The sequence below is a fragment of the Drosophila erecta genome, unplaced genomic scaffold (assembly GCF_003286155.1).
Source record: "Drosophila erecta strain 14021-0224.00,06,07 unplaced genomic scaffold, DereRS2 tig00000092-arrow-pilon, whole genome shotgun sequence".
Taxonomy (NCBI): Eukaryota; Metazoa; Arthropoda; class Insecta; order Diptera; family Drosophilidae; genus Drosophila; species Drosophila erecta.
The window spans coordinates 2,367,589-2,390,693 of record NW_020825207.1 but is presented as its reverse complement, the minus strand read 5'-3'; the positions used below and the strand labels follow the sequence as shown (position 1 = coordinate 2,390,693).

General features: G+C 46.4%; 6 protein-coding genes and 2 non-coding genes across 15 annotated transcripts; 4 read left to right on the top strand and 4 right to left on the bottom strand.

Annotated features, from left to right (window-relative positions):
• Window positions 1-3,393: 3,393 nt before the first annotated feature.
• LOC6547329 (long-chain fatty acid transport protein 1) lies at window positions 3,394-9,386 on the top strand. Of its 4 annotated transcripts, none has more exons than XM_001976300.3 (6): window positions 3,394-3,511; window positions 5,277-5,512; window positions 6,922-7,160; window positions 7,217-7,861; window positions 7,921-8,122; window positions 8,181-9,386. In XM_001976300.3, exons 2-6 carry the CDS (start codon window positions 5,396-5,398, stop codon window positions 9,120-9,122), a joined length of 2,145 nt encoding a protein of 714 aa, XP_001976336.2. In that variant the 5' UTR covers window positions 3,394-3,511; window positions 5,277-5,395; the 3' UTR covers window positions 9,123-9,386. The 4 variants fall into 4 exon arrangements, with proteins under 4 accessions (XP_001976336.2, XP_026836378.1, XP_015012642.1 ...); XM_026980577.1 differs by lacking the exon at window positions 3,394-3,511 and adding an exon at window positions 3,523-3,678 and having other exon boundaries at window positions 8,181-9,382; XM_015157155.2 differs by lacking the exons at window positions 3,394-3,511; window positions 5,277-5,512 and adding an exon at window positions 6,117-6,326 and having other exon boundaries at window positions 8,181-9,382.
• A 101-nt stretch (window positions 9,387-9,487) lies between these two features.
• On the bottom strand, window positions 9,488-10,471 carry LOC6547330. The gene has a single exon (XM_001976301.3). The coding sequence runs from the start codon at window positions 10,359-10,361 to the stop codon at window positions 9,783-9,785; it is 579 nt and encodes a 192-aa protein (XP_001976337.1). The 5' UTR covers window positions 10,362-10,471; the 3' UTR covers window positions 9,488-9,782.
• A 148-nt stretch (window positions 10,472-10,619) lies between these two features.
• Window positions 10,620-12,169, bottom strand: LOC6547311 (zinc finger protein 277). Its single transcript, XM_001976302.3, has 2 exons — window positions 11,865-12,169; window positions 10,620-11,810 (listed from the first exon to the last, which is right to left on the bottom strand). The coding sequence occupies exons 1-2, from the start codon at window positions 12,109-12,111 to the stop codon at window positions 10,702-10,704; spliced, it is 1,356 nt and encodes a 451-aa protein (XP_001976338.1). The 5' UTR covers window positions 12,112-12,169; the 3' UTR covers window positions 10,620-10,701.
• Window positions 12,170-12,600: 431 nt separating this feature from the next.
• Window positions 12,601-15,135, top strand: LOC6547312 (phenoloxidase 3). The gene is made up of 4 exons (XM_001976303.3): window positions 12,601-13,713; window positions 13,767-13,862; window positions 13,970-14,707; window positions 14,770-15,135. Exons 1-4 carry the CDS (start codon window positions 12,727-12,729, stop codon window positions 14,998-15,000), a joined length of 2,052 nt encoding a protein of 683 aa, XP_001976339.1. The 5' UTR covers window positions 12,601-12,726; the 3' UTR covers window positions 15,001-15,135.
• Window positions 15,136-15,147: 12 nt separating this feature from the next.
• On the top strand, window positions 15,148-19,908 carry LOC6547313 (transmembrane protein 53). Of its 4 annotated transcripts, XM_001976304.3 has the most exons (5): window positions 15,148-15,259; window positions 15,585-15,795; window positions 15,889-16,067; window positions 18,590-18,871; window positions 19,004-19,908. In XM_001976304.3, exons 2-5 carry the CDS (start codon window positions 15,681-15,683, stop codon window positions 19,592-19,594), a joined length of 1,167 nt encoding a protein of 388 aa, XP_001976340.1. In that variant the 5' UTR covers window positions 15,148-15,259; window positions 15,585-15,680; the 3' UTR covers window positions 19,595-19,908. The 4 variants fall into 4 exon arrangements, with proteins under 4 accessions (XP_001976340.1, XP_015012643.1, XP_015012644.1 ...); XM_015157157.2 differs by lacking the exons at window positions 15,585-15,795; window positions 15,889-16,067 and having other exon boundaries at window positions 15,154-15,259; XM_015157158.2 differs by lacking the exons at window positions 15,148-15,259; window positions 15,585-15,795; window positions 15,889-16,067 and adding an exon at window positions 17,486-17,629.
• Window positions 19,909-20,050: 142 nt separating this feature from the next.
• Trnas-uga lies at window positions 20,051-20,132 on the bottom strand. Its single transcript has one exon. It is a non-coding gene; the product is annotated as a tRNA-Ser (tRNA).
• A 485-nt stretch (window positions 20,133-20,617) lies between these two features.
• On the top strand, window positions 20,618-20,699 carry Trnas-uga. Its single transcript has one exon. It is a non-coding gene; the product is annotated as a tRNA-Ser (tRNA).
• Window positions 20,700-20,991: 292 nt separating this feature from the next.
• Window positions 20,992-22,860, bottom strand: LOC6547316 (rRNA 2'-O-methyltransferase fibrillarin). Of its 2 annotated transcripts, XM_001976305.3 has the most exons (3): window positions 22,714-22,860; window positions 22,153-22,595; window positions 20,992-21,739 (listed from the first exon to the last, which is right to left on the bottom strand). In XM_001976305.3, exons 1-3 carry the CDS (start codon window positions 22,724-22,726, stop codon window positions 21,158-21,160), a joined length of 1,038 nt encoding a protein of 345 aa, XP_001976341.1. In that variant the 5' UTR covers window positions 22,727-22,860; the 3' UTR covers window positions 20,992-21,157. The 2 variants fall into 2 exon arrangements, with proteins under 2 accessions (XP_001976341.1, XP_026836831.1); XM_026981030.1 differs by lacking the exon at window positions 22,714-22,860 and having other exon boundaries at window positions 22,153-22,686.
• Between the last annotated feature and the right edge of the window lie 245 nt (window positions 22,861-23,105).

Sequence of the window (23,105 nt, the reverse complement as noted above, 5' to 3'; positions counted from 1 at the left end):
AATATTTTGCTTTTATATTTTTTCAGCCGAAGATGCGCACAGCACATAAAAAGCAACTTGCTCACAGACACACACCCCCGACTGTAGTTGTCCATAAACAAAAAACAATCCATAAAAAAGCCCAACAACGACGGCGGTCTACAACCAAAAAGGAACATCCCGGGCAACAACAACAAAGGCGGAGGGAAAACCGAAGCCAAACTTTTGTTTATTTACATAAAAACATTTTAGTGACTTGGCCCGCAGGCAAGAACTGCTGACTCCCCCCACCCCCACGAGTCCCTAAAACATTCAGGAAGTGAAACGCTTTCCCAACTGCCGAGGAAAATCGTGATCAAAGATCAAAACGTTGTGTGTCCAAGATCAATGTGGTCGGATTCAAAGGGAAAATTGTTTAGGAACTGCCTTCCAAGATGAGAAATGGCTTTCACAGTTATGAATGTATTTCAGACATGTCGTTTTATTGCCGATTACGAAATGTACCTGAACAGTATATAAAATGATCCTAGCGCTTCTATCTACAACAAATACTTCACTTGGTTCTTACATTCACCAGATATTTAGCATTGTGCAGCAAGGGAAGGCATAACAAAGGAGTGAGGACGGAAAATCAAAAGATTAAAAATGGTGAATTCCTTGTTCTGGGAACCCGATCATCTCTGATGTAAACGCTTGACACTTTGCGCCAAGATCCTGCCTCCCCCGCCTCCCCCTTTGGCCAACCGCAGCCGGCAGAAGGCAACATCTGGCGAAAGGGAAAGATTAATTTCTGACAGCGCGGGAGCGTCCCCAACGGCGGCCATACACATAGGCATATAGATATAGACGGAGAAGACAAGGTTCGATGGCGGCAGAACACACGAAATTCCAATTGTAAGGGAGAGAGTCGAATCGGACATGCCCTGTAGGTTAATCTATGTATAAGGAACGAACATACACGACATATACTAGAAACTCAAAAAGATCTCATCACGCACTTTTTGAAGTATATACAGACTTAGGAAATAATATATTATTAGGATCAACAATTTCCAACACCTTTCCCTGTAACTGACATCAACTTCATATGTAACTTCATATCTTTATATAACTAAATCCCTAATCATTTACTCATTTAATCAATCCATAATCAATATACCCGTAATAAACGGTTCAGTGGCGAAAAATGATGCATGCCACCGCTGATGGATACGAACATCGATGTCGATGCTGGAACGAGAGTTTTCCACGCCGCGCTTTTCACGGCCGCATCCATCAAATCCGCAGAGCGCGGCGTAACACAATACGCCATATAGAGTCGGATGAGAAAGTATCTGCTGGATTTGCGTTAGTCGCAGTCGTAGGAGGCGACAGTGCGTCTCTAGAACTAATCATTAGACCCATAAAATATCGCCTTGAAATTGAATTCTTCTTTTCGGGGACTTGGTCGCACCGTCGAGGGATTGCTTCTTGGGTTCCTCTTTAGTACTTCATTATGGACGCCCTAACGATGTTGTTTTAATGATCTCAAAGACTCAACAGAAATCCACTTGACAAAATCCACAAGCGCAGGCAGAAGTTCCCTTCTCAAGTGCCGCACTGCGGAGGGGGAAGGGCGCAGGGCGAAGGGCAAGCCCCCGAAGGGTAAAATATACTCCACTCTATATATAAAAAAGACAAGTATATATATAAACTGCACAAATGTGCGGCTGCCTTTTTTGCACAGACACTTCATGTCTGCTGGAATGGAATATGTGTGAAAAAGACCATCGAATGTCGGGCATATCTTTGGAGCCTACTATTGGTATCTTGGGGCAACGAGCTGTTGATTGGCGGGAACTATAAAAATTGTAAGGGCTCCGAGAGCCATGTAACGCCATTTGAAACTTTCTGTTGACAGATATGAATTATGGCTCACAGGTAGCTGAATAAGCTATGAAATTGTGAAAGAAACGCCCAGTATTTAGGCCATAAAATAGAAACTTCTGCGCCTACGTTTTAAATGGAATTTTGCTAGCACGAATTCTGATACATAGTATTGAACCCCTAATTTGCCCCTTCGATAATTCAAATTATTGCTATACTTATCGTGATTCATTTGTTATTCTTTAGGTCGAAGTTCATACAATTACAGCCGTTGCGTTGGAGAGCTTTGGGTTCGTATACCCCTATTATTAGCGCTATTAACAACAACTAGATTCTAGTTGTAAACTGAGCTCAACTTTATAGTAATATGATTATACGGTATGAAAGCTTGTTAGATATCATACATCCTTTACAGCTTAAAGTAGAGTAGAACATATGGAACTTATGGATCAGGTTGGTTACAATACTGGCTTAAAACCAATAGCAGAATGAAAAAGGGTCGGCTTTTGACATAGTCTCTAGATTTATTCTAAGAGTGGCTTGCAAGTATTTGGAGCTGTCATTCCACTGCGAGCCCTAACCACCACCAACCCAAAAGTGTGTGGCAACACCCAATTGACCTAGTTGCAATGATCCAAACCAAACTGTTTAGCTTTAGCACTGCGGATCTATCTCACCCAGTCCCACAGACTGTTTATAACAATTAAGCCCAGTCATGGCTACCGATCTGAGCTAAAGAAATGAGCATGCAAAATTATATTTAATAAACGGTTGCGTTGCACTTGTCTCGCAGTTTCGACGCTGGAAGGGGCAAGAGTTTGGTATAGGGGTAACGCATCGGTTGCGCGTACAAAAGTACATGTATGTACTTTGTAGGTACACGTAAAAAAATACATTTTAAGTACCATCCCACAAATGGTTGCTATTATCAGCTTAATGATGTTTTAATTTTTTAATTTTAGAATCGGAAATCCGATTACCTTAGTTTTACATTTCGAAATGGTCAACGAAGCACGGGAAGACTTATCTGCATGATTTCTCCCAGTGCACATATGCATAGAAAGAAATGCGAGGGAAAGAATCGCACAGCAGAAGCCGAGGGCAACAGCCACAAAGAGAGTACGAATACGAGACACGTGTTTTGAATTAAATGTGCGCTCCACTCCGCGCGACCTTCCCCTGCGGCCCCACTGCACCAACCCTGCCCCCTGCTACCCCTCGCAGCCCCCCACCACTGCATTATGGCCACATTCTTGACGCTCTGTGGTTGTTGACATGTTAATGGCCACAAAGGAAACTCGCTTAAGAGGCACGGCAATTGAAACAATACACATGTTGCATGCGGCATAATCACGTGCAAACACTGCAGAATCGCAACCGACAATTTCAGCCGGCCAGCAGCAACAACAACAACAGCCACAGCACCTTGTTAACTTGGCTCAGCAGCAGAGCTTCGACCCGAAGCTTGGCTTTTTGTGTCAGTGTGTATCTGTGTTCGCGACGGCGACCTGTTGCCACCGACGTCGGCGTCGGCAGAGCGTCGGCAACAACGGATTCAGAGGCAGGCAGTTAGCTTTTGGGCCCAGTTGCTGAACGAAGCTGTTGGCCGAAAGACGTCGCCGGCTTAAACTCCGACTAAGTTCCCATCAAACTGCTAAATCTTCAAGTAAAATTCTAAGCCAATAACGTCCTAGAAAGTGATTAAATGATAAAAAAATAAACTTATGACACAGTGAAACATTAATAATTTATATTAACGAATCTCCAAGTCGATTTTTCTGGTCAACTGTATAGTTAAATCAATATAAAACCTTGAAAAGGTTTCCAAAAATTGTTAGTTATGGAACTAATTTGAAACATACTGTCTAACATAAAACAGAAACTATTTCTTAAAAGCTCGAAGCGCTTAAAATATTTTAAATAAATTCTATAAACGTAGAAAACGAACTTCGAAACCGAGATTATTTCGATGCTGGTTGTGCGTGCAATATATCCATCAAGTTAATAGAGTGAACAACAATTTCAGCCGCAATTTGATCTCATCCCACATCCCACATCTCATCTCGAATCGCTTAATCCCCATCCTCTGAAAACTTCGAGCTTGAGATGTGGGGACCCACAAAAGGCAAAGCAATTTAACAAAAGAAAGGAGAAGAAGATTTCAGTGAAAGTGATGAAGCGTCGCCAACATCCGCATCTCTTAATGATCTCTGCCGATCTTATGTGTTCATCTATATGTGTGCCACAAAAAATAAAACAAAAACAATAGAAACCACAATGATGAAGTAGCTAAACTAAATGTTTGCATGGGCAAAATGTTGTAAAAAATAATTTACAACACGAGGACTGAAACTTAAGTCAGCCGCAGGCTACGTAAAAGCCATGTTTATGCATTGGCAAATTAGCGAACAAGCCGAAAGGGAAATAGGCTAAACATGTTTTAATGAATTATTTTTTGACACAAGAGCTATTAGCTTAACAACACGAAAACAATTATTAAGGGCTTAGCTTATGTTTAGTTAATAGTCACCGAATTCATATTACCATAGTTTCTGTATCTTGGATTCTCATTACTCAAAACTACTTTTCCACAATTTTATATCAAAACGCGACGATAAATGCTGCAAATTGTATTTACTGTAACTATTTGTAACCTCCTTTCAAGCAAACAAATGCCCATTTCCCATTTAATTCTATCCTCCAAGCCGAGACTAACTTCCTCAACACTAAACTCACTTTAATGGCCTCTTCCATTAAGTGAGTTTACCATACATTAACGCTTTTATGGGCCACCTGTAGCTCCGCTCAACTTGGCTTTTGCCATTCGCCGCGCATAAACAACCGCAACGGACCCCAAAACTCACCTTGAGTCCGACCACGAATAGCTGAACTCAAAAACGTCGCAGCATCATTCGAGCCGCGTCAAAAAAGGCAATTTTTCTCCATCTTTTCTGCTGGTGTCACCTGTGCACTACAATTGCGAATTCCCCACGTCGTTATCTCGCTTTTTCTCAGCTTTTTCACCTTTTCTCTTTTTGTCTTTTGTCTGCCCCTTCCGACTGCTGCAAGTCGCCTAATTACCCATCATTTCGCTGCGAAAGTGCACTGAGAAAAACAGCTCGGAAAATTAGTAAAATGCACACGTATCTCATGTTAGATAAGTAAGATATTTGTATACAAACACGTAAAGCATTCACGGACAGCAAGCCTATAGCGTTCCTATGTGGGATTAAAACTCCAGGGTTCTCAAAAACATTAATACCAAATAAACAGTTTTCCTGAGTGTTCGTAAAAGTACGCCTATACAAGTAGCTTATATTAAGCGAGGTTTTTTATAGATTTCGTGCTATACCTTTTGAACGTATTATGCATAAAACACATTCAACACTCAATTAAATTCTGAAATGTTTTTTTCTATGTGCACCGCCCAGAAAACTCAATAAAAACCACCTAAACGGCGCAGGTAATTGAAGACCAAACCAAGCTCGGCAGCCGAACAACACCAGATCGCAGCCTCCGTAGATGTGCTGTTGAGTCCGAAACCAATAGAATGTGCACCGCTGGCGTGGTTGATGGTGGTGCTGTGGCCACCACTGGTGGTGCTGATGCTGCGAATAGTGGTGGAGCTGCGCCCGCCCCAAGTTCGACGGCCTTGAACCCCCCACAGGTAAATAACATATACTCGTACCCATCTACTCGCACGAGCGTGGTCAACATACATATTTTTGGAGTTTCGCTTGATTCGCTTTGTTGTTCCATGGGTGGATCCCCCGGCCCTGCCCCTCCCCTCTGAACCTTATCTGACAACAATATAATACACACGTTGCCATCGAAAACAAAAACATCCACGAAAACCGCTGAAAGCCGAAACCAGTTTACTTTTGGCCCGCTGATTTAACCGGGACTAGGTCTGGGTCTCGAGTATTATGCGATCGGTCATCTGTGCGGATAAAGCTCATAATCAGGTTTTATATACAAGATTATTGTAACCTAAACTATGTCTTTCAGTGAAGCTGGTCAGAAACTATTTGAATGTCAAGATCAGGGTGACTTCAAATGGCTGTTAATGGAGGTTATGGAAATAAACGGCGTTTGAGGAGGGAAGCGAGTTAAAAGATCTGGTTTTAATGCACGCTAGGTGTATTTTAATCAGCGTTTCTTTAGGCAACGAGATTCCTCAAAACCTTTCTTGAGTTATAGGAACAACCTGAATTAACTTGGGGAACCCCCTTTGAAATCGATTCTTTTCGTTTACATCTGAAGCCGTCACATTACATTACTTCTGCGAACCAACTGTCAGCTTAATACAAAATAAATAAGCCCCGAAAATAAACATATAGACAGCCGAACCATTCAAGCGCCAAGGGTCCACAGAGTTGAGCAAAGATTTGAATACCATGATGACGGGCAGCGACGATAGCCCGTTGGTGGAGGAGGGCGGTCTGAAAACCACCCAGCAACGACTGACCATTTGGCACAAGGTAATCGGAAGACCACACACGCACCCAGAAGAATACAGAACGTACTATATCGCACTACATGATTAGGTTGTGTTCTTTATGCTGGGACTCATCTCGGCGCTGACCATATGCGTTCTGGTCAGATTATCGAACCGATTGGCCTCCGATGCCGAGAAGAAGGCTTTGATGCACTTCCGAGAACTGTCATCCGGCCGGAATGGTCACCTCTTTGGCCACTAGATCTTGTTTATCCACATACCACTCTATATATTTTCTGTGTGTTTGCTTTTCACTGTTTTGGTTTGTTTGTTTGCAAATTGCTTAAATAAAGTGCTAATTGATTGATGCGGAATAGGTTATGGAACTGCTGTGGCTAGAGTGCAAATTAAACAACAAGCAATTAGCTGAAGATCAGGAAAAGCTTTGAATAAACTTCATCTGGAGGTGTCAGGCTGAGGGGATATTCTATTTGCTATCTAAGACCCGTGTCGCTTCTGATTGCTTACGCGGCGTATGAGTGATGCAGTCGGTGTTCTGCGCCTCGCAATTGGCATTACTCACATTTACATCTTAGTGCTAGCTAGAAAGTATACTAAATATTTGTGTGATTTTGCAGGTATCCATTTCCATTGATGATCCGAAAAACTCAAAGCCACCTGCCCAATCCAACTTCCGGCGCTATCTGCAGTTCATCCTAGCACCTGTCATGACGGCTGTTTCCGGTCTGATCCTCTATTACCAAGGGCCTTGGTACGGAGTGGCCACCCTATATGCCACCTTGATATCCGCACTACTGGTGCGTCCAGGATGGCGCTGGTTCTACATTGCAGCAGTTACCACTCCCAGAGATACTGTGTAAGTTATAGGGATTCCAGATTCAATTTCGTAGTTTTAAATACACGTTTCCTTAGAGCCCTTTTCGCCTACATCCGTGTGCTACTCTTCGTCAAGCGCCAGGAGCGGAAGAACCTGAACATCGGAGACATCTTCGAGGCGAGTGTGGCCCGGCAGCCAGATAAGTTGGCCATCGTCAGTGAGTCCCAGCAGTGGACATTCCGGCAGGTGAACGAGCACTCGAACCGAGTGGCCAATGTGTTCCACAGCCACGGCTACAAAAAGGGCGACGTGGTGGGTCTGCTGCTCGAAAATCGCGCTGAATTCGTGGCCACTTGGCTTGGTCTATCCAAGATCGGTGTGATCACGCCCCTGATCAACACGAATCTCCGGGGAGCCTCTCTGCAGCACAGCATTACGGTGGGCCAGTGCACGGCGCTCATTTACGGCGCCAGTTTTCGGTCGGCCGTGATGGATATTGCCAAGGATCTGCCCGCCCACGTGGGACTGTATCAGTTCAACGACGAGTCCAACCAGGAGGTGGTGGCTTCCGAGGGCCTCAGCCAGGGATTGGCCCAGCAGTTGAACGGCCTTCTGGAGACGGCGGCCAAGGATAAGGTGGCCGCCGGGGCTTCTCGGGCGGATCATCACGATAAGTTGGTCTACATATACACCTCCGGGACCACGGGCTTGCCCAAGGCAGCCGTCATCACGCATTCTCGGTAAGATTTGCCACTATCTGCAGTAAGTTCCTCCTGTAAAACGATTCCGTGGCTTTCAGGTACTTTTTCATAGCTGCAGGCATTCACTACACGCTTGGCTTCAAGGATCAGGATGTGTTCTACACACCCTTACCCCTGTATCACACCGCTGGCGGAGTGATGAGCATGGGTCAGGCCTTGCTATTCGGCTCCACCGTGGTCATAAGGAAGAAATTCAGCGCCTCAGGCTATTTTTCGGACTGCGCCCGCTTCCAATGCACGGTAATTACCTATCGGGTCATCTAGTATGTTGTATTAATGCTCCTAATTTTTCTGCCAGGTGGGACAGTACATTGGGGAGATGGCGCGCTATATCCTGGCCACGCCATCGGCTCCTCACGATCGGAACCACCAAGTGCGAATGGTGTTTGGCAATGGATTGCGTCCACAGATTTGGCCGCAGTTCGTGGAGCGTTTCGGGATCCGAAAAGTGGGCGAGTTCTACGGAGCCACTGAAGGCAATGCCAACATCATGAACAATGACAGCACCGTGGGAGCCATTGGATTTATATCCCGTATATTGCCTCAGATCTACCCAATATCGATCATAAAAGCAGATCCACATACGGGAGAACCTTTGAGGAACAGCGAAGGCCTCTGCGAGAGATGTGGGGTGGATGAACCAGGCGTGTTCGTTGGAAAGATTGTGAGGGGAAATCCCTGCCGGGAGTTCCTCGGCTATGTTGACCAGAAGGCCTCCTCCAAGAAGGTGGTCCACGATGTCTTCTCCAAGGGCGACATGGCCTTCATTTCGGGCGATCTGCTGGTGGCCGATGAGCGGGGCTATTTGTACTTCAAGGATCGCACCGGCGACACCTTCCGCTGGAAGGGTGAGAATGTGTCCACCAGCGAGGTGGAGGCGCAGCTGAGCAATCTGGCTGGCTACAAGGATGTGATTGTGTACGGAGTAAGCATACCCAACACTGAGGGAAGAGCAGGAATGGCAGCCATCTACGATCCCACGCGAGAGGTCAAGGTCATCGAGCTCGGCGAGGAACTAACCAAGTCCCTGCCCAACTACGCGAGGCCGCAGTTCCTCAGATTCCTGCGAAGAATCGACCTGACGGGCACCTTCAAGCTGCGCAAGGTGGAGCTGCAGCAGCAGGGCTTCAATCCGGAGTTTATCGAGGATGAACTCTTCTACGCACAGCCGGATGGCGTGTATGCTCCACTCACTCCAGCCGTATACGAAAGGATAGTTAGAAACGAGCTCCGATTCTAGGAGCACCGGACTCCGTTCTTGGGAAGAAAAAAGTCAAGACTGTGCCTTGTATGTTGGTAAAGAGGATTTCCTTTGGATTCAGCCTGAGCCCCAACTACTTTTAATTGTGGTGAAGTTTCTTATTGTTATGACAATAATAACTTTAAACATGGAAATTTACTGTTGAAAGAGCGTTTCCGCGGGTAAATTATTATTTTGTAACTATTTCCCCTTTATAAGTGTCACATCGTATTGTATACATTGTATAGATAATAAATATTCTGAAAATTATAATCTTGAATATATTTTAAATTGGAAGTGTGCTAGATCATCAATCATACAAAATTAGGAACATTTGAAAAACGGAATCACAAGATTTTATCAGATTTCATTAGTTTTGTAAAATAGTTTATTGTGCTATCATTAAATAATGTTTAAAAATGAAACTTACAATTGAAAGAGCATCATTAGCCACTTTTTGTTGGAGTGGTTAGAATATCTAAAATCCCGGATTCTATGAACAATCAAATCGGGATTGTGCTAGCTACGATTTCACTTAGGTTACTTCCATTCCGTGGATGATTGATACCTTCAGCTTAAGTGGAACCAGATTCGCATAGGAAAGGATTTGGAAACGGGGTCGTAGAAAATACTTTCAGCAGTCTTTGGATCGATATCCTATCAATCTTTGGGCGGCACATCCTTGTTGAGCTCGGCCCGTTTCCTCTGCTCCATGCGCTCCTCCACCTGGTCCAACCGTTCGCTCATCGCATCCAGGGAGTTCAGGAGTCCCGCCTGGATCTCGCCGTACCGCTTCATGGCCAAGACCAGACTCTCTTCGATGAGTTCGCTCTGCTGGGCGTACTCTCCGTTGTTCTGGGTGATGCCCTTTAGCTGCTCCAGGCACTCGGCGGGAATGCTGCGGAAGTACTCCGCCCCCAAGGCCGGTTCTAGCTGTTTAATCCTCTCCAGCTGCTCGGCCTGGGTGTGCAGTTCGGGGGCCACAGCGTGCAGGTAGACCTCCTTGGAGCGAACCTGCTGGTGCTCCTCCAGGTAGTTGGGGTCCAGGTACTTCTCCAGTTCATCGGATCTCTTCACGCACTGCTGCAGTGCAGCACTTCCAGTGGTTGCTTCGCCCAGTAGGGCATGTGCTGAGCACAGGGCGTCGACCACTCCCTCGCCCACCTCAGAATCCTGACCGGGACCCAGGACTCGCGTCAGGGCATCGATGCGCTTCTCCAGAATGTCCAGTGCCTCCATTTTTCGGCTAATTTCTCTTTATTTTGTTCGGTTCGATGGGAATGATGTCAGTCTGCAAAACAATCGATGTCCAACGAAAAGGTGGCAACGCTAGCGGGGCTTCGTAGCGAAACGGCGAGTGCACTTGCTAAACGTGGTTCTTGTACTTGCTAATTAACCCTTATACGGAATATAAATATTATTTTTATATATAGTAGCACTTCTACATAAATAAATTAAGCCATGGTTTTGGTACATCCATAACAAATAAAATAAACACTCATATTTCCATTGCTATTTACTTAGTTTCCTCTAAACGTAAACTTTACAATACAAAAATCGCACTTTCTGAACTAACAAATTACAGCTTAAAAGTCTCGAGGGACAACCGCTCCGCGTCCTTGTTGATCTGCGCCAGACTGTCCTCCGAGATGATTCGCACCGTATCGACCTCTGGGCCATCGCCTCCAGAGTCATCCAGTACACACAACAGACCATCGTTCTCGATGTACGGAAAGAAGAACTCCGGCTTGTCCCAGCTCTCCTTCTCGCCGATCCCATGGTGCGACTCTTGTGTCATGTGCTCCACGAGCAACTGCTCCTCGTCGAACTGCAGGTCACAGGTCACGCAGCGCAGCAGGCACATTTGTCGGCGCAGGTAGTTAACCACCTTGACGCGTTGATAGAAGTTGAGGGAGCTTGTGGCCTTTTCGAAATCCAAGCGGTGGACATCCTGCATGTGTTCCTTGAGAACGGCGAAGTTGTCACCGAGATGATGGCAGTACAGGCACTTAATGGAGCTCGGCTCACCATCTGCCGCCCAATCCGACCAGTCCGAATCTTGTTCGCCATCAGAATCCGGGCGGGCAAAGTGTTTGTCGAAGTCCACGCTGCCGGTTTCAAGATCAGCGACTGTGGACACGGATGCGGTTTCCCGTCTTCGTTTTTGGTGGTGCTGTTTCCTAGGTGTTGGGGCCGTAGGTCCGCGATTGTAGTTGATAAGAAAGTACTTGTCATACTCCCTTCTGTTGGGATTGATACGCTTGTGGCCCTTCTTGCGCATGTGTTCTTTGAGCGTAGGCCGATCCCTGAAGATCTTCTCGCAGTAGAGGCACATCAACCGATTCAGGTTCTGCTCCAGGTGATCCAGCAGATCGTCCACGTACACAAGCTTCTCGGGCTTGCCCACCAAAAGAAAGTGCTTATCAAACAGGTGGTCGAGGTAGTCCGCCCTCAAACCCTTGATTGTGGTTCTGCAGAAGAGGCACTCCTTGGAGAAGTTGCGGTCAGTTAGTTCGAACTGATGTCGCTCCAAAGCTTCACTTAGGCGCCTTTCTTTTAACCTTCGCCGCAGCTCGTAGTCCTGGGGCAGGATATCACACAGCAGGTAGTACTTCTCGTTTTTGGCATACTTGCCATCGGGCAGTTGATCCAAGAACATTGTTGTGCAATATTGCTCGAATTCGTGTGCTGAAATTGGGGAAAATGATTAAAAAGTCGCAGCTGGGTAAGTGATTTTCCCACTCTGAAACTCCTTCTCCCAGTACTGGAGGTAGTCCTCCAAAAGCGCTACATCCTCCACATCGGCGATGACCAGTCGGTGCTCCAGATACAGGTGCGCCAGGCAGTCGTCTTTGTCGGACGGAAATATGTACACCTTGTCGCACTTGAGGCACTTAATGGCCGTGTTGTTGGAGGGCTTCAGTTGCGAACTGCAAATGACTTCCTCCGGCGAGGAATCTCCTCCTGGAACAGCCACCTCGTGCTCCATTTGTTTACGTTCCCCTGCTTCTCCAAGAGTGAGTGTGACCGATGGTGCTTAGCTGAAAAATACTGTTTGCTAAATAAGCTTAATTTTGTAGTGCACTGGAAACAATTGACAACATTGGAGTTAAACGTATTTAACTTAATGCAATTTATGAGAATCCATAATTACTCTTATTTTAGGAATAAACAACAAATGATATTCTAAAATGTAAGTATATATTTATTCAGTATGTACAAACAGATGAATTAGGATTCGTTTTGTTTTGAGTTCTTAACTTATTTGTACCTTTAAATTCTGAAACTTACAAATACATTGTTCATTAACCTACCGTTTTCAACCAACTATGTATGTAGAATGAATCAGCATCATCATATCGATATATGACTTATTTTTCAGGATTCTGTGATTCAATGCTTATTCTATTAAGTTTGTTTCAGTATAGTAATATCCATATTCCACGTATTAGTAATATTGTTTACATTTTTTGGGGGGTTGACGAACTTTTGGTTTCAGTTCTCAGATGTTGGGTATAAAAAGAGCTGATAGTTCGATTGGGAGTCACAGTTAGAAACCCGCTACTGCTCGCAAAAGGTCCTCAAAAACTCGAATCCACTGAAAATGGCCGACAAGAAGAATCTCCTCCTGCTGTTCGACCATCCCACGGAGCCCGTGTTCATGGACAAGGGAGGCAATGGCACCGTGTTCGATGTGCCCGCCTCCTACGTGACCGATCGCTACAACAAGATGTGCAAGAAGGTCCAGCGACGCGTCAGCGGCGGGTTCGAGAAGAATGTCCTGGTTAAGGAGATCCCCATCCCGGATCTCAGCTGCTCCATGAGACTGGGCCGTTCGGAGCAGTTCTCGCTCTTCCTGGAGTCCCACCGCCAGATGGCCTGCCACCTGATCGATGTCTTCATCAAAATGCCCACCGTGGATGAGCTGCAGAGCGTGGCGGTGTACGCCAGAGATCGTGTCAACCCGGTGCTCTTCAACTATGCCTTGTCGGTGGCCATGCTCCATCGATCGGACACCAAGGACCTGGGTCTGCCCGCCTTCGCGCAGATCTTCCCGGATCGGTTCATCGACTCGCAGATGCTGCGCACTATGCGCGAGGAGTCCTTTGTGGTAGAGCGGTCCGCTGCCCGCCTGCCCGTCCATAGTTCGGTCAAGTACACCGCCTCCGATCTTGACGTGGAGCACCGGCTGTGGTACTTCCGCGAGGACCTGGGCGTCAACCTGCACCACTGGCACTGGCATCTGGTCTATCCCAACACGGCTCCCGACCGCAGCATCGTGGACAAGGATCGTCGTGGCGAGCTGTTCTACTACATGCACCAGCAGATCATTGCCCGCTACAATGCCGAGAGGCTGTGCAACCACATGGCCCGTGTGCAGCCGTTCAACAACCTGGAGGAGCCCATTGCCGAGGGCTACTTCCCCAAGATGGACTCCTTGGTTGCCAGCAGGGCGTTTCCTCCACGTTTTGACAACACCCGGCTGAGTGACGTCGACCGGCCCATCAACCAGTTGAGAGTGGGAATCGACGACATGAAACGTTGGCGCGAACGCATCTATGAGGCCATCCATCAGGGCTACGTTTTGGATGTGAGTGGAGCTCCCTGAGTCCGGAAATACACATCTAATTTGATATTTTGTAGGCGAACCATAAAAAGATCGTCCTAGATGACGTGAAGGGGATCGACATCCTGGGCAATATCATAGAGAGCTCCCAGTTGACGCCCAACAAAACGCTGGTAAGTGATTTACTTACATAGGTTGCATATTTTCAGACACAGTGGTAATCTCTAATCTCCAATATCCAATTAACAAAACAAATGCCTTCACTTCGTCTCATTCGCAGTACGGCGACCTACACAACAAGGGGCACATATTGATTGCGTTCTCCCACGATCCGACCAACAAGCACCTGGAGTACGCGGGCGTCATGGGCGACGCCTCCACCGCGATGCGCGATCCGATCTTCTACAAGTGGCACGCCTTCATCGACAACTTGTTCCAGGAGCACAAGCGTCAGCTTTCACCCTATACGGAGGAGGACCTGACCTTTCCGGATGTTCGCGTCCAGAGCATTCAAGTGGAGAGCCAGGGTCAGGTCAACAGGCTGACCACCTTCTGGCAGGAGTCCGATGTGGACATGTCCCGCGGCCTTGATTTTGTGCCACGCGGCCATGTCCTCGCTCGGTTCACCCATCTGCAGCACCACCCATTCAGCTACACCATCGAGGTGGAGAACTCCAGCGAGGCCACGCGGTATGGATACGTGCGCATCTTCCTGGCGCCCAAGCTGGATGATGGCAATGCAACCATGCTGCTGGAGCAGCAGCGCCGGATGATGGTGGAACTGGACAAGTTCGTAGTTACCATGCCTCCCGGAAGCCATACTATTACCCGGGACTCCACGGAGTCAAGTGTCACCATTCCGTTCAAGCGCACCTTCCGGAACATGGACAATCCGGGTGAACCACAGAACTTCTTATGCGGCTGTGGCTGGCCCCAGCACATGTTGATTCCGAAGGGTCGGGCCGAGGGTCTGAGTTTCGAGCTCTTCGTCATGGTTTCCAACTACGAAGACGATAAGGTAAGGTGTCCTTAAAGTATACTTCGGGTGCCTCCTGATCCCAACTCTCTTACCTCCTACAGGTCGACCAGAAGCCAGAGGATTGTGAGTGCAGCATTGCCGCTTCCTACTGCGGACTGCGCGATCGCCTCTATCCGGATCGCAAGTCCATGGGCTTCCCCTTCGATCGCCAGCCCCGCAGTGGCTCTGAGCTCCTGGAGAAGTTCCTTACGCCCAACATGTGCTCCATCGAGGTCATTATTTCCCATGAGGCCCGCACCGAAAAGATTCCCGAATTGCCGGACCACTCTTGATTTCGTGACACATCGTTTTTTGGCGAATGATAGCAGTTCTGTACCCACAGTATTTCATTTGCTGCCTTATAAAGACGTCAGTAATAACGGTCTAACTTTCTCGCCGTGTAGGAAATACCAAATAAAATGATGAAACCAATAAGCCAGAATACCAGTTTATCGTAGGAAATTCCAGCGAACGGTCACATTGTGCAGCGGTTGGGGGCTGAATCGAATTTATTTGCAAACAAAAATCGAAACACGGGAGCCCAACGTTAGCGTAAGTGTTACGGCGATCGATTCGGCTACTGGCCAATTGAAATCTCATTGAGACTGCACACAGATACCCCGCACACACCCTCACGCACACACGCACCGCCCGAGAGCAGAATTCCGGCCCAGAATCTCAATTTATCAATTTAGCAACTTAGCAACTTAGCAATTCGACAATACAAATTGAGACTAGTCTGCACTGGGTACAAAGTTCAGTCCGTGTGCATTGGCCTGTGCATGTTTGTGTGCGTTCGGGTGCGCGCGGGCGTCTGTGTGTGTGCAGTACGCAAATGAGGCGAGCAAAAGAAAAACCACTGGCAATCATTTTTCAGTCTGTGTCCAACGCGCCTTTGTGAAAGTATTCTGATTCGCCTGCCGTGAAAGTGTTTTCCCCAATTTTCCGCATCCGCATCCATATTCGCATCACAATGGCTGCGCACTTTTTTCGCACTGCATTTTACGCAACGGCGGCCAGAAAATCGATGAGTCTGCCCTTCGCCGGCCGGACAGCCGCAACTCTAGCCGTGGGCCTATCATTCGGTGGTAAATCCCTGCCTCCCCCCATCTCTCCGAATTATTTATAATTTTTGCATTGACCAACCCCCCCACCGCCACGCTCCCAACGCACTCGAATAGCACAAAATAGCCGGGCAGCGGTGCCGTACGAGAATGCCTACGCGGACAGCTTCTTCGGCGGCTGCCAGACGCAGGGATTGCTCCAGCGGGTTCCCCACACCGGACACATCCAGCCTCCGCTGATCCGGAACTTCTCGAGCCTGCAGACGCCCCACCAGCAGCAGCAGCAGGCTCCAAATGTAAGCATACTTGTTGGCTCTGGTTCGCCATCGGTTTGGTTCCGTGGATTCCAGCAATTAGAATTCCACTAGGATGCACTCCAAATTCTGATTCTCAAAACGTATCTCTTCAGTTGTGGCATTGGTTCTATGATTAATCAACATTTTGAGATATTTTATTATCATCCACACTCCAACTTATTGCGAACTTTGGTCTAAAGGTTCGGATACCCTAAAAATCCGCTCTATCTTCAAATTTATACATTAATACTTGTTACTCTGACAATTTAAAAAGCAAAACTATCCCCACAACGCCAGTAATTCTAAGAATATATATTGGAAAAAAGGACTACTTATCGATAAGATAAACCTGAACCGCGTTAGATTAAATTTAATTGTCCATGACGCCTTTAAATAGTTTTAAAGCTTATATGGCAAATAATTCCATTAGATGTATAATGAAATTATAAACGTTTTCTCTCAAAATACCAAGTTTAGTATCAGAGTCTAGCTGTAGAAAATAATGAGCTGTAGAATAACTTGAATTGAATACTGTTGATCTGTTGCTGAACCTTTAATTAATCAAATTCGCTTCTTCATTTTAAGCATTTTGTAGTTTGTGACTTTGGAAATTTGCATGCTTGAGTAATCTGTATTCCCTGCACTTTGTACCCGGCAAATGATTTCGGGTTCCTATCTCTCCTAACCTCTCTGCGTCTTCAATGGTGATTTGTACAGACAGCTTATATACGTTTATAAACATATTTATATATTTTAATCGATGTTTTGCAGTGGCCTGCTATTAGTGAGGGCTCATTAACCGCTTGAACCAACCAGAATATTACCGACTGCACGTGATATTATCGATATTCCGTTCTATTGAACTACTACCCGTATCCTGGGGCGCACTTTTGGATCCACCCTCGCATTCAGCAAGCTCAATTGAGCTGGGGCACAGCTTTTTTCACAATTCAAATCATAATGGCGCCCCAATGCCAAGCTTTCGCTCGATCCGCCAAATGTTCGTGTTCTGTGTTTATTTTTAGGCGGCGAGCTGATCATGTACCTACAACCTAAAGTGTGTGCCAGGGTATTTTGTCTTCAAAGATACTTATAAAATCATTCTAAGAGTAGTTTATATCAGTTATTGTTAGCCATCAACATATTAGTGCACGATTCGGTTTTTATTCAACAAGAGATATTTTTAATTCCATTTCACATGGTATCTTCTAGTCGAGACTAAGAGCTTAGCTTTCCCAAGGGGAACTGAGGCTTCCAGTGCCGCAATGTAATTTAAACCACTGCCGCAAAGAGTAGAAAAAACATATTCCTGCATACACACACACACATCAGCAGAAATAACTATTTTCCATGGGGAATGTAAGCTCTCCTCAATTCCGCTCAACTGTCCATGATCGTTCCACTGGATCGCTAGACTATATGCTATATGAGGTGGATCAGTCAGTTGGTCAAAGTCGTTGCACCTGCTTAGTTTTATCTTCAATATGGACTTCCTAATTGAAATAACATTACTAGTCATATTGGCAATTATACTGCTAAAGATCTATCATCGCGCGAAACGTGTGAGTGGCCATGCAATTGGGGGTCAAGTTCAAAGTGTCAAGCTAAAGTGAAAGTCTTCTCCAGCCACTCTTCCATTAGGGCACGCTTTGTCTCAATTATGTGATCCCCACTTGATTAACCAGTGCGAAAACTGTTAGGTCACAATAATCTTCACTAATCTAAATTGCAACTGCTTATCGTTTGACTTGGCGGGGCTATCTTCGAACTCATAGTGCTATCAGTCGGCTTAGCCTTGCTGAAATGAGGGAAAAGAACCCAAAACCTTTGCACCACCTTCATTTGGCCACTTGCCTTCGTGCTTGCTACAAGCTATTTCTGATAACTTGCTACTGAAACGGTATACATATATTCTAGGATTAAATCAAACTTCTATTTAAGGGACTATCATCTATTTTCCCTATAAAACACAGTGTTCAAGAATTCGAGAAGTGATCGGAGTAATTGAATATCAATCTCGGTAACATGACTCCATAAAACAACCAAATGCACACACCTGGACTAATCTTATCTGAAACAGCTGTTGGTTATAACGTGCTGAGCGAATTCCAAGGTCAGCAGCTGTTGTCGAGGATAAATCAGAGCCATCCCCCTAATTTTCATGGATTTCGGTGGCCCCGTTAATCTGCAGCCAGACTCTAACCGATCAGACCATATTAACCACTTAAGCTTTCATATCTTATCAGAAAGTTGCCCAGGTAGTGACTGGACCTATCCAAACGTTGGTTCGTAGAGCGATTAGTTCATGGAATAGTACAGGTGTAGACGCTTGGTCGCATATTTGAAGAGCGGGGAGCATTGAAATCGTATGCCTATTTGCCTAGTTATTGAATTTAAAATGTATACGTTGCACTTGAAGTTGTTTGTATTTTCTAAAGCTTCATTTTACCCATCAAAGCCACTAACCATCTCGCATCAGCTGTGTCCAAACATGACTAATAGCCCGTTTCTCCCGAACTCAGAGCGCCATGGCCCCGTCGAACAATCGCCGGTACTTATCCTCGCAGGATATTACCAAGAACATGACCCTGTACACCAGCACCAAGACCCAGGTCGAGGTGGATTCCAAGACGCTGGCCTTCAAGAAGCCAACCGGCAACCCCCTGGTTCTCATGATGGCTTGGCTGATGGCCAAGCAGAAGCATCTGAAGAAGTACGCCCAGATCTACACCGAGATGGGATTCGACGTGATGGTGGTGCACATTACGCCATGGCAGTTGCTCTGGCCGGCCAAGGGAACCCAGGTAATACCCACTACTCTGATACATTGGTGGCCAAAGGAAGTAGCCCCTAATACCACTGAATCAAAGTAACGGACTGCTGTTAAACATACATTCCAAGTTCAATCACTAATGCATATTTTTCCTGCTGACCAGGTGGTGGCCGCTGAGACCCTACGATTCCTGGAGAACAACAAATCGTATGAGCCCATTGTTATGCATGGCTTTTCTGTGGGCGCCTACCAACTGGGCGAGATCATGCTGCAGATGTCGCGCGATATGGATCGCTATGGCAGCATCCTGGACCGTTTCGTGTGCCAGATTTGGGACAGCGCCGCTGACATCACCGAGATCCCGGTGGGCGTGCCAAAGTCGATTTTCCCGAGAAACGAGCGCATGGAGAGCGCCCTGCGCAACTATATGCTCTACCACCTGAAGACATTCCACAACCAGGCCACCATCCACTATATGCGCTCCAGCCAGATGTTCCACTCCACTCTGGTCAAGGCCCCGGCGTTGTTCTTTGTGTCCGAAAACGATCCCATCGGCCCGCCATCCTCCAACCACGCGGTGCGCGAGGACTGGGAGCGTGCGAACATCAAGGTTACGTTCAAGTGCTGGGAGCGGTCCCAGCACGCTGCACACTACATACGGCATCGCGAGGAGTATCTGCAGATGCTGTTCCAGCATCTGGAGGCCTGCGGTGTTTTGGAGGCCATCGGTGTGCCGAAGCGCGCCAAGTTGTAGGTGTCTCTAGCGAGGAACCGCTGATGAGTTCAGTGATATATACATTTATTCAAGAATCAACGCGATTATGATTTTACCCTAGTTGCTAAGACCTAAAGATTAACGAGAAAAGTAAAACCAATGTCCTCTTTAAATGATTATGATCTGTGTGTCTTTCGCGAGGCAGAATCTTCAAAAGCCCGCACGGGAAATTCCTAGGCTAAGCTTAAAGTCGTATTTTATCAACTGAGAGAAGAATGCACTATGCCTCTATATTGTTATATTTTGAGATCGCTGCAAAACGGCTAAATAAAGTAATTTAAATGATAAAAACACGTTACGAGTGTTTCAATCACGTATTATTTGGCCAAACGAGTAATTTCATAAGTTATATGCAAGAAAAAGATTGTTTCAAAGCTCGAATAAAGTATCACGAGCTAAACACGGTTCGAAAAAAAAAGTGTTACAACCACACATCGCTGCGGACAGGACTTGAACCTGTGCGGGTAGAACCCAATGGATTTCAAGTCCATCTCCTTAACCACTCGGACACCGCAGCCTTATCGAAGGCAGCTCCATTTGTGTGTAATATTTCGCGCTGCATAATTCTATGCAGATAAACATCTGAATTTCTGCAATGGGAATAGTAGTAGATATTCCAAAACATAATTTCTAGTTCAATATTAACCACAAGTTTGCAAGCTATTTAATTACTTTTCATGACATACTATATATATATTTATACCTACCGAAAACTATTAGATTAATCTAATGGTAGCAAGACGCTATTTTGTGGTAGAATCAAAAAATTTATTTATTTTTAAAGCTAAAAATGTTAAAACGCTAAAAATGTGTTAGCCACGTAAACGAATCTTCGACTTTTGCAATTTTTGATAAAGAATGGCTTAAGCCGAGACATGACCCCGGAATTGTTCTTGGTTCGTGTCCGTCTATGTGGTACGCCATCCCTGGCAAGTGTTTGATGAGGGGGTGCTGAAATCTGGGCTTCATACCAACATGGAACTTTGCCACCGGGCCGACTCAGTTGCGGTGTCCGAGTGGTTAAGGAGATGGACTTGAAATCCATTGGGTTCTACCCGCGCAGGTTCGAATCCTGTCCGCAGCGGATGATCTTTTAATTTTTTTTTTTTTGGCACTTATTTTATTTGTTGTGTATTTTGATGCTCGTACTAATGACTGGATTTTATAAAATTCGTTACACATTTGATGATTGGGTCTTATGAAAAATGTTACTTACAAAAAAGTGAAAAAGACATGCAAACAAAACCCACTGAAAGGCCGAGAGAAGAACAAACTAACTGGCATAAACTAGCGTTAATTAACAGAAAGCTTTGTCAAACAATTTTCCGAAATACCTTTTTTAAAAACCATGTTTTTGCTATAGGAACTCCATATTGTTACATTGGCTTTTGGTTTCTGTGTATTTTTTGTACGTCTGCTACAAAAATAGTGTGCATTTTGATTTATCTTTACAACTATGGTTTTATATTTAAAAGAAACTTAATACAACTCGTCTGTATTAGTACAATAGCCTTAAAACTAAACCCAGTAGAAGACGACTGCTTACTGCTTGGGCGGTGGTCGGTAGACGCCAACAACGACGGCGTGGTCTCGCTCGTAAGGCTCCAGCGTGAGCTGCTCCTGCGGCTTCAGCTTGTCGGCCTGCATCTTCTTCACCTCGGAGGCAAATACCGCCTCGGGCTGCGCCGTCGAGTCGATGCAGGAGGCCTTGATCGAGATGACAAAGTGTCCGCCGTTCTTCAGGAAGTGCTGGGCATTCAGCGCCACAATGCGGCCCTGATCCGGCTGGGCAACGTCGGCGAAAATGGTGTCCACCATACCAACCAGCATGCGGTACTTGTGCGGATGGCGAGCGTCCTCGATGATGGGTATGATGTTGGTGCGCTTCTTGGCCACGTTAATCAGATCGCGACCGGATCGGTGTGAGAACTCCACGGCGTAGACGAGGCCCTCGGGTCCCACCACATCGGACACATGGGAAACTGTCGTACCGGAGGCGGCACCCAGGTAGAGGACCTTGGAGCCCGGCGGCATGTGAATCTGCTCGACGCCACCCAGAACGGCAGCAGCCAGCTTGGAACGGAAGGGATTCCACACGCGGTACTCAATCTTCTCGCCATTGTTCTGCAAAGAAGTCGAAAAGAGAATACATTTTAATCAATTGCTTTTTGTTATAAATTAAAACAGAAATGAAGAAGTAAATTGAGTAAAATATAGAGTAGTATTGTTTAAATAAAGCAGGGATTCTACAGGTAGTTTCAAAAATGTATTCGAACTTCAGTTTTCAAAATGGTGGACTTGTTTGTGTTCTGTTTGTTGTGGGATAGATAAATAGATAGGAATTCGCCTCAGTTGTGCATTATTCTAAGCAGACCTTGGAGCCCCGCGACTGCATTACGTGCACCTGGAGTGCACACAGCCACAGGTGGCCGCCAAGGATGCTCATGGCCACATGATGCCATGTTCTGTACCCCTGCACAACCTCATCATAAGCTAGGAACAAGTATGGTAAGTGAATAGAGAGGTGAGAAACAAACCTCAACGGAGATGCGCTTCTCGCCGTAGACCTCGGATCCGGGTACAAAGTTCCTGGTGACCAGGGCGTCCTCCTTGCCGCGGGCAATGAACACTCCCTCGTGACGATGCGGTTCAATGGTGACGGTCTTGCCGCCCTTGAAGCCGCCAGCACCACCACCACGACCTCCTCCGCCGCGGCCGCCGCCTCCACGTCCTCCGCCACCACGGCCACCGCCGCCGCCTCGTCCTCCAAAGCCACCACGGCCGCCGCCGCCACCACCACCGCGACCACCTCCTCCACGGCCACCACCGAATCCACCTCGGCCACCGCGATCGCCGCCGCCACCGCGTCCACGGCCTCCACCAAATCCGCCACCGCCTCCTCCTCCTCCGCCGCCGCCCCGCCCGCGGAAGCCACCTCCTCCTCCGCCGCCTCCGCCGCCGCCACCGCGTGGACTGAATCCTGCAACAGAAAATATCCGCATTTTAATAATTGTGAACTCAGAGGTTAAGTTGGACGCTCCCGAAAGGAATTGCGTCGCCTGCTTTGATTCGCATCGTTAAAGCATGATTTAACGAACCTGGTTTGCCCATTTTATGCTGCTGTACTTGCACTTTTTAATACAACTTTCAACGAAATGTGATTGGGGCCGTTAACACGCGGCAACCAAAACGCTTGAAAAGAAAAACACGTGTGTGCGGCAGTGTGACCGCAGCGGAGATCACGGGGAGATATACCGGAGAGCAACGGAAAAATACCGAAAGGTGTATGGGGTGGAAAACTTGGCTGAGGATGTAGCAAAGATCGAAACCACCGCGTCCACAGTGGTATAAAAGTATAAAACCGGAATAAAGTATTTTTGAATAACTTCAAAATATAAAAAAAAAAAGAAATACAATTATGCTGCCCAGTAACCCAGTATAAAAGTATAAAACCGGAATAAAGTATTTTTGAATAACTTCAAAATATAAA

Bases quoted from the DNA above. Each gene is read 5' to 3' on its own strand.
- LOC6547330 (XM_001976301.3), bottom strand. From the start codon at position 10,361: ATGGAGGCACTGGACATTCTGGAGAAGCGCATCGATGCCCTGACGCGA.
- LOC6547312 (XM_001976303.3), top strand. From the start codon at position 12,727: ATGGCCGACAAGAAGAATCTCCTCCTGCTGTTCGACCATCCCACGGAG. The intron at 13,714-13,766 runs GTGAGTGGAGCT...GATATTTTGTAG, and splicing joins ATCAGGGCTACGTTTTGGAT to GCGAACCATAAAAAGATCGT. The intron at 14,708-14,769 runs GTAAGGTGTCCT...TACCTCCTACAG, and splicing joins CCAACTACGAAGACGATAAG to GTCGACCAGAAGCCAGAGGA.
- LOC6547311 (XM_001976302.3), bottom strand. From the start codon at position 12,111: ATGGAGCACGAGGTGGCTGTTCCAGGAGGAGATTCCTCGCCGGAGGAA. The intron at 11,811-11,864 runs GTGGGAAAATCA...CCCCAATTTCAG, and splicing joins CTGGGAGAAGGAGTTTCAGA to CACACGAATTCGAGCAATAT.
- LOC6547329 (XM_001976300.3), top strand. From the start codon at position 5,396: ATGTGCACCGCTGGCGTGGTTGATGGTGGTGCTGTGGCCACCACTGGT. The intron at 5,513-6,921 runs GTAAATAACATA...GTGATTTTGCAG, and splicing joins CGGCCTTGAACCCCCCACAG to GTATCCATTTCCATTGATGA. The intron at 7,862-7,920 runs GTAAGATTTGCC...CGTGGCTTTCAG, and splicing joins GCCGTCATCACGCATTCTCG to GTACTTTTTCATAGCTGCAG.
- LOC6547316 (XM_026981030.1), bottom strand. From the start codon at position 22,617: ATGCGGATATTTTCTGTTGCAGGATTCAGTCCACGCGGTGGCGGCGGC. The intron at 21,740-22,152 runs GTTTGTTTCTCA...ACTTCTTTGCAG, and splicing joins AGAAGCGCATCTCCGTTGAG to AACAATGGCGAGAAGATTGA.
- LOC6547313 (XM_001976304.3), top strand. From the start codon at position 15,681: ATGGCTGCGCACTTTTTTCGCACTGCATTTTACGCAACGGCGGCCAGA. The intron at 16,068-18,589 runs GTAAGCATACTT...TCCCGAACTCAG, and splicing joins AGCAGCAGCAGGCTCCAAAT to AGCGCCATGGCCCCGTCGAA. The intron at 18,872-19,003 runs GTAATACCCACT...CCTGCTGACCAG, and splicing joins GGCCGGCCAAGGGAACCCAG to GTGGTGGCCGCTGAGACCCT.